General features: G+C 43.5%; 1 protein-coding gene and 1 long non-coding RNA gene across 2 annotated transcripts; one reads left to right on the top strand and one right to left on the bottom strand.

Moving 5' to 3' along the window:
• The first annotated feature begins 2,834 nt into the window (after positions 1–2,834).
• Positions 2,835–4,691, top strand: LOC132446635 (uncharacterized). The gene is made up of 3 exons (XR_009522936.1): positions 2,835–2,949; positions 3,072–3,341; positions 4,602–4,691. It is a non-coding gene; the product is annotated as an uncharacterized LOC132446635 (long non-coding RNA).
• A 1,969-nt stretch (positions 4,692–6,660) lies between these two features.
• Positions 6,661–8,464, bottom strand: LOC132446824 (putative nuclease HARBI1). The gene is made up of 3 exons (XM_060037294.1): positions 8,457–8,464; positions 7,641–8,355; positions 6,661–6,900 (listed from the first exon to the last, which is right to left on the bottom strand). The coding sequence occupies exons 1-3, from the start codon at positions 8,462–8,464 to the stop codon at positions 6,661–6,663; spliced, it is 963 nt and encodes a 320-aa protein (XP_059893277.1).
• Between the last annotated feature and the right edge of the window lie 270 nt (positions 8,465–8,734).

The raw sequence follows: 8,734 nt of genomic DNA, 5'->3' as shown, positions 1-8,734 counted from the left end.
GCTTGCAACATTTAGCAGACCCATGTCAACTTTGAGGAGATGGAGCTGCTGGAGGTTAGGTGTAGATGGATAAGAATAAAACAAAAAAAAGTGTTGTTAAAGCAAGGTTAATGTCAAACTACTTATGTTAATGGTGCTCCAGGTCTTGTTAGGCTGTTAGCAAACAAATAATGTGTTCCATTGGTGTTCCAACCCCTTTTTCCCCTTTAGTAGTACAGAGGGTATAGACAAACAACCTCTTCTGGGTGGGTTTTAAATGTATATGTCCCATTGGCAAAGTTTAGTTGTAGGCTATTGGGCAAAAGCATCACCTAAACAATTTAAACAAACAACATTTACATCAGTAAAAGGAAATCAACTTCTACCATCCGTGCATGGTGCATGCTTAAGAAACTTAAAGGCATAGATATTTGGTTACAACAGGTTCAGGTTACTTTATTCGTACCCGTAGGTTGTGTTGCAATTTAAAAGTGAGCTTCCGTCACACAGTTAAGACAACACATACACACAAACACAAATGGGACAGTTACATACAGTGGATAAAACAATTAAAGTGCTCCAGTGCTAATCCAAATTTGGACACTTAAAACTGACCAACATAATTAAAATATAATAAAACCCTGATAAATTGATCTAAAAAATGAACAAATAAATAAATAACACATACAAAATTAATGTTGTGCAAATTTAGCAGTTTCTACAGCTTGTTCTTCAGCGTGATTGCAGCTGGAACAAAGCTGTTTTTAAAACGCTTGGTTTTAAACCTTGGGACTAAAAACCTTTTTCCAGAAGGGAGTAGCTGAAACTCTTGCAAAGGGTGCAAACGGTCATTTAAAATAGACTCGGTTATCCGCTGTACCTGTCTAGTGTACAGGGAGGCCGGGTTCAGCTGAGATTCACCAATTAGCTTACTGGACCATTTCACCACCTGATTAAGAGAGTTCTTGTTCTTGATAGAGAGACTTCCAAACCGTGAAACCAAAGAAAAGGATACAATCGATTCGATAAAAGCATGATAAAACGAGGTCATTATGGTTTTATCCACCTGGAAAAAGAACAGTTTCCTCAGACAGTGAAGACGCTGGTGTCCCTTTTTACACACAGCAATACAATTCTCTTCAAAATTCAGTTTAAAATCAATTATTGTTCCAAGGTATTTGTATGAATCCACATATTGCACCGGTTGTGTTTTTATTGTTGTGACATCGTGAGGGGAAGCATGTATGCATTTGCCTATTTAAATGTCTTTGGTGCTTCGACAGAAACTCTTACCTGAGGACTATCAAGGACTACCATATCTGTCAATTTGAGTCTCTTGAGGGCAAGAACTGCAACATTTCTCTTAAAGTAAGACTTCACACTGAGGAGGAGGTTCGCAGATGGCTTCAAGCCTTTCAGAAGTCATCACAAACAACATGGCGGGTGAACAAAAGCTACCCTGCGGAACGACAAAGGCAGAACATGTAAGGCAAGGCAATTTTATTTATAAAGCACATTTCAGACATGGGGCCACTCAAGGTGCTTCACAGGGTTAAAATCAAATATAGAACACGCATACAAAAAATAAACAAATTTAAAACATGGATAGAAATACAACATTTAAATAAAACATTTGAACAAAAAATAAAAATGACAGGTTTTAAGGGTAACAAGAAAGTTTTGAGACCCGATTTAAACGAGCTGAGAGTCTCAGCGGACCTCAGACTCGGACTCCGTTCCAGATATTGGGCGCATAAATGCTGAATCTCCCCGTCTAGTCCTAGCTCTGGGGATTTTTAAAAGACCTGTCCCAGACGACCTAAGAGCTCTGGTCGGTTCATAGCGGATCAGCAGATCAGTCATGAATTTTGGCCCTAGACCATTTAGGGCTTTATATACCAATTTATATAAATTTTCAATATTTTAAAATCAATTCTCTGTTTGACAGGAAGCCAGTGTAAAGACTTCAGAACTGGGGTGATGTGATCCACTTTGGTCCTAGTGAGGACTCGAGCAGCAGCATTTTGGATTAGCTGAAGCTGTCAAATTGATTTTTTTGGAAGGCCTGCAAAGACACTATTACAGTAGTCAAGTCTACTAAAAATAAATGCATGGACAAGTTTTTCTAAGTCCTGCTGAGACATTAGCCCTTTAATTCTCGATATATTTTTAAGGTGGTAGTAGGCTGACTTAGTAATTGATTTAATGTGTTTTTTGAAATTTAAGTCGGAATCTATGACTACTCCAAGATTTCTAGCTTGGTGTCTGCTTTCTAACATAACAGATTTAAGCTGTGCGCTGACTTTTAATTGTTCATCCCTCGCACCAAAGACAATTACTTCAGTTTTGTCATTGTTTAATTGAAGAAAGTTTTGGCACATCCAGTCATTGATTTGTTCAATGCACTTACTTAGTGCTTGAATCGGACTATAGTCTCCTGGTGATATGGTTATGTAAATTTGTGTGTCGTCGGCATAATTATGGTAACATAATTTGTTGTTGTTCATAATCTGAGCTAGCGGTAGCATGTATATATTAAACAGAAGAGGCTCAAGAATGGAAACTTGGGGGACCCCGCATGTAATATTTGTTCGCTCGGATGTGAAATTGCCTAGTGACACATAGTAGTCTCTTTCCTTTAAGTAGGATTCAAACCAGTTAAGCACAGTTCCAGAAAGTCCAACCCAGTTTGCAAGTTGATCTAGTAATATGTTGTGGTCAACTGTGTCGAACGCAGCACTGAGATCCAGTAAAACTAAGACTGAACTTTTGCCACTGTCTGTGTTTAAGTAGATGTCATTGAGGACTTTATCCAGTGCGGTCTCAGTGCTGTGGTGTTGTCTTAATTTAATGTGTTTGAAGGTGGACCTAAGATGCCAACACAACACGCGGAATTCATCCTCAAAGAAAAACATTTTTCATGTATGTCATTCTCAAGAGGCAAAGCTTTTCAAAGAACAGAAAGTCCAGGTTAGATCTAAAAATAGATTTACTCCCCCAAAAAACAGGCTAGCTGTTTTGTAAAAAAAAGTCGCTCTCTGTCTCAGTTTTCTAAATAATGTAATATGTAATGATAATTGTATTGTCCTCAGATCTGCTGATGTACACATCAATGAAGGATTGTGTCTCTACATCACCCTGAAACATACACATCATCACCTGCTCATGTGTGCTGAGGCTATGCGGTACCGAGATGTAGCACCAGAGACCAGCAATAAACTGCAGACTCTTTTTGAAAGTGGCCACTCTCCCTCTTCTGCTCTTACCACACTAAAATACGACCTTCAGGAAGAGATGGGTGACTCATACGTCTTTGCAGCTGCTGATCGCTCCATTTGTCCAGATCTAAGTTTCTGTTTTAGGTAAGTAATAGTAAAACATATAATTGAATGTGATCACTATTATCAAGTGAAAGATTCTGTGATAATTTTGGTAATGTACGTGATATAATGTCCTAAATCCTGTGTATAATTGTAATTTCAGGCTTTATTATAAAATTTTCCAGTGGTCGTACGGGGAGTTATCCGGGGACGCCATGCTCTCCAGCCTACAGGCATCACTTGATGCGTACAACAAAAAGGAAGGGGCAGAGTGCGGGAAGATGTCTGCAGATTCTTAGAACGTAATCATTGTTTTATGCAGTCCCCTCATGAGGCGAGTCCATTCAATGGTCCCTGAGAGTGCAGAGATTGTCTTTGTGGACTCTTCTGGTAATTGCGACAGAACTAATAGTGTTCCTGATCTTGACCCAGCCAATGGAAGACTGCCCTTGGGTGTGATGATTATGACCTCATCCAAGTCTTAAAGTGTCATCACTGCAGGACTGCAGCTCCTCAAGAGCATTCTTCCGGAGGACGCATTTTTTCGCAGAGGAGAGCTTGGTCCACAAGTGGTGATGACTGATGACTGCCAGGCATTAAGGCAGGCCCTCAGCGATTGTTATCCCCAGACAACGCCCATCCTCTGTGTTTTCCACATTTTGCAGGCGATGTGGAGGTGGCTGTGGGATGCACACAATGTGGTACCAAAGTCTGACCGTCAACACCTGCTACAGCTCTTCAAGGCTATGGTGTACGCAAAAAATCCGGGAGAACTTGAGGCCTCATATCATGGGGCATTAGAGGACTCCACGGCAAAGCTTCACCCACGATACTGCAAATATCTAACGGTTATTTTCAGCAGACGTGAGGCCTGGGCAATTTGTCTCCGCACCCATCTCCCCACATGGGGGAACGACACAAACAACTATGTTGAGAGTGCGATGAGGGTGCTGAAGGCCCAGGTCCTCTATAGGCTGAAGAACTACAACATAACCCAGTTGATGGCCTTTATTACCACCAGGCTGGATGAGGTGAACTTCATGGTTGACATCCACAAATTACGGAAATTCACACCAGCTGCCAGGAAGGGATTTTATGAAATTGCAACAGGTATAGTATCTTGGTCCATAACTTTGCCTGTGTTGTGGCAAATGTTGTTGTCCCTTTTTCTATATGGACAGCACATGGGGATCTGTAAGACAGGGCTATGGGTCCATTTACACCAGATTTGCCCTTCATCGAATGCTTTATGTATTTTGATACAGTATATGAAGAAATAACATATTCCTCTGCCCTACAAAGGAAAGAACAACATACCAGACAACTGGTACAGGGGAATGACTGAAGATCAGAATGCAGACCTGTCTGTCACAGGTAAATAACTTTGAATGAATATACTGTTCATTAGACAATCAGCCATAGTTTCATCAAAGGTCCCATGACATGAAAATCTCACTTTATGAGGTTTTCTAACGTAAATATGAGTTCCCCTAGCCTGCCTATGGTCCCCCAATGGCTAAAACTTGCGTTTGGTGTAAAACGAGCACTAGCTGTTCTGCTCGCCTTTGAAAAAATGGAGGCTCAAGTGCGCTGATTTGGAATGTCTGTATTTATGACGTCACCAAGAATCTCAGCTCCTCCCCTTACTCTGCCTGGCCCGCCCAGAGACGTTGGCCCGCCAATGAGACTCGACTGTGTGTGTGTGTGTGTGTGTGTGCGTGTGCGTGTGTGTGGGTGTGTACTGTAACGCAAGTGTTTCTTGTCGGTTCTTTGACGTGTCTTGTATTTCCACAACGAGACTGTTGTGGGGGTTATCTGAGCCATGGTTGAGATGGAATTGGGGGAAAGGAACTTTGGCTTTGACTCGCTGAAGTACATGAACTGCGACATGCCGCCGGTTGCCGCGAGGCACCATCGCCCGGCAGCGGGCAGCCGGCAGCAGGCAGCGCCTGGTTCAGTCGACTTCAGGTTGATGTGAAAGTGGAAGAACCAGAGACGTTGCAGAACCCGACAAAGTCATTTGTGATTCATAATATCGTCTGGAGGCGCACACAGCTTTTGGCCGTGATAATATGTATTAAATGATATAGATTTCTATGTATCATATGATATTATTTAGATATAGAGCTCCAGGACTGTAACGCAAGTGTTGCACACTTCCTTATTATTTGGATAACCGTTCTGCTTTTGGTGTTATGGCGCATAACACGTCGGACTCTCGTCTCTGGTATTTCTACAACGAGACTCGTATTGGGTGTTATCTCAGCCATGGTTGAGAAGGAATTGGGGGGAAAGGAACTTTGGCTTTGACTGGCTGAAGTACATGAACTGCGACAAAAGAAAATCTGGAGGCTTGTATAGTGCATTTCAGATCCCAGTAAACCACATACGTAACTAAAAAAAGGCCACAGCGAACTAACGTTGTAACCTGTGAATCATAGTTATCAGATGTTTCTTTGTTTTAGGAATTGAAAGCCCCAAGGACAGGCGTAAGCACAGAGGGAGGAGAGGCCACTGCAGCAAACTGGAAGTGGTTTGTACTCATGGATGAGGTGATGGGGCACCGCCCAGCGATCACTCCACCAAACCCCGGGAACAAACTGCTGCAGTGGCCTCTCCTCAGGAGAAAGAGGGGGAGTCCACTCCGTGCTCCAAACGAAAGAGGGAGCCGGAGTGGCTCTCCTATGTTAGGAAAATGGAAGAGAAGGAAGAGGAAAAGGAAAGAAGAGCGGACGAGAGAGAGGAGCAGAAAGAGAGAGAGGAACTACAGAGAGAAGAGAGGAAGGAGAGAGAAAAGAGAGAGGAAGACAGAAGGAGAGAGAGAGAGTGGCGAGAATGGATGGATGCGAGGCAAAGGGAGGAAAGAAGAGAGAGAGCAGAGAGGGACAGGGACAATATGGCCAGGGAGGAAAGGCTGCTTGGCCTCTTAGAGGCCATAACAAAAAATAATACCGTTTCCTCTTTTGTTGCAGATAATTCTGAAGGATTATAAAGAGTAAAGGGAGGCAGTAATAACATGATGACCACGATGAATGTAAGTTATTGACATTTATTGGTTGCCAACATGCCAAATATGCACAATAACAAGCATTGATTTGGCTAGAATAAAGAGATATCAATATAACTGTACATTAATTGGTTATGTTAGATCTAATTAAAACTGATCAGAAAAATCAAAGGTGAATGAAAAACATGCCAAATATGTACAATAACAAGCATTGATTTGGCTAGAATAAAGAGATATCAATATAACTATGTACATTAATTGGTTATGTTAGATCTATTTACATTTGTGTGCTATAACTATTTACATCTTTTTTTTGTTTTTTATTTTTTTATATTTACAAGATAATCAACAAAATCAACAATAATCATGTTCCAGAAGAACAGGAATCCTGAGCTCAGGAGCAGGAGCAGCAGACACTGCAGCTGCGAGTCTGTCCCGAAGAGTGTCCCCCGACTGCTGCTGGCACTCTTGGGCAACCTCATCCCCATCTCCGTTGTCGTCATCCCCATCTCCGTTGTCGTCCTCCCCCTCAGGCTCCAGGATGTCCCCAGTGCCGATGCACAGGTTGTGTAGGAAGAGGCAGTCGATGATCACCTCCGACATGTTGGGAAAAACGGTCTGTCTAGCTACTGGACCAGATAAAATGAGACGGAGAGGTAATAAAGTCTATCGGCACGAGGACCTTGGATTTATTAAGTAAAGTGGCAACGGTTATACAGAGTCATAAAGCGTGAGAAATCGAATATGTCTAAGTCCCTAATCAGCGCTGATGGTTCGTCTGGAGCTTCGCCTCCGTGGAAGGTCTGCTTCAGAAGAAGGTGAAGAGTCCCTGTGTGATGCAGTCTTATGCTGTATCCTCCTCTCGATGAGGTGTGTGCGTTTGAGGTGTGTGCGGTTCTGTGTGTTTTGGCTCCCAGGCCCTGAGAGAGCTTCGTAACGGGGAGAGTTCCTCGTGTCTCTGGTGTGATAAATTAAAACGGGGAGTGCCCCCCTGAAATGTCTCGTGTGTGATAATTTAATGTGGCTCTCAGGCCCCTGGTGTGGGCAGAGGTATCTCTTGGTTCCTCCTAACGGGGAAGAGCTCTCAAAATGTCTCCTGTGTGATAAATGAATGTGGCTCTCCCGTTCTGGAGATGATACTGGTGCATTGTCTGAGTGTCCACCATCTGCCTGCCTGGGAGATGGGGCCTTCAGCTCCGGCCTTGACCTGACTATATATTATCATGTTTGTGTTATGTGTTCGTTGGGTTTAGAGCAAGAGTCGACTATATATTAATGTGCCTGCCATGTGATGTGCTCATCAGGTTATTTTTCCCAACAGACACAAACTCCACCTTCACCTCAAGGGCCTTTAAAAAGATGGAGCGCCACCTGGTCTTCAGCACCCCAAAGGCCCTTTCCACCACACACCTTGCCCTCGACATCTTTGCGTTATAGCGGCCCTGGACAGTGTTGCGGACAGGCTCCCGGTAGGGGGTCAGCAGACGGATCGGCTGAGCCAGGCAGGGATACCCTCCGTCGCCAAGGAGGCACCAACCTGGAGGGGGGTAAAGCTGGTGCACGAAAAAAGGGCTGCTCTTCAGGACCCTGGCGTCATGCACCGAGCCAGGGAAGCCCACGTGCACGTCCAAAAAGCGACCTTTATGGTCGCAGATGGCCTGAAACTGTATAGAGTGGAACAGCTTTCGGTTGAAGTAATCGGAAGCAAAGGCTCCAGGGGGCACAATGCGAACGTGGCATCCATCAATGGCCCCTGCCACATTGCCAAAAGCCGGGGATCCTGCCAGCTGCTGGAACCCAGCCCCAATTTCTGGCAGCTCATCCCTGCTAGGAAAGTGGATCTGCTGCCTGAAAATTTGCTGGATGCCTTTGCTCACCCTGTGGACCACATCGTGGCATGTCGTGCGGGGAATGTCGAAGGCCTCCGACACCACTCGATAGGACGTTCCACACGCCAGCCAGAACAGGAACACCAGCACCTCAAAGGCCTTCCCCCACCCGTGGTTGACCGGCCCCTGGAGACGGTGGACCAGGCTATCCAGCGTAGGCCTGGAAAGGCGGAAGTCCTTCCTTAGGTCACCGTCATCAAAGTAGAGGCGCACCAGGGGAACATGAATGTTCAGCCTGCAATATGGCCCTCTTGCACCAACCTGTACATTTTAATTATACATTCAATATCATTATTTATTCCAATCATATATTTATTTATTTATTTGTTCATTGTTTATTTAAATGTATGTTCTTATATATTAAAGCATTTAATCACATAAAATTATTTGTGTACTACGTTAATAATGATTTATTCATATCTATTTATTCTTACTATGTATGTAGGCTATTAGATTATTTATTTAAATGTATTCCTACTGTCTTATAGCCTGTAAATGCTTCTGCCTTTGGTTTCTGCCAAATTATGAATAGTATTCAT

This window comes from Gadus macrocephalus, chromosome 18, assembly GCF_031168955.1.
Source record: "Gadus macrocephalus chromosome 18, ASM3116895v1".
Taxonomy (NCBI): domain Eukaryota; kingdom Metazoa; phylum Chordata; class Actinopteri; order Gadiformes; family Gadidae; genus Gadus; species Gadus macrocephalus.
The sequence above is the reverse complement of the archived record's forward strand: the minus strand, read 5'-3'. Positions and strand labels throughout refer to the sequence as shown.

Coding starts and splice junctions, on each gene's coding strand:
- LOC132446824 (XM_060037294.1), bottom strand. Junction 6,901..7,640: donor TAAAGGCCCTTGAGGTGAAG/GTGGAGTTTGTG, acceptor AACATGTCGGAG/GTGATCATCGACTGCCTCTT.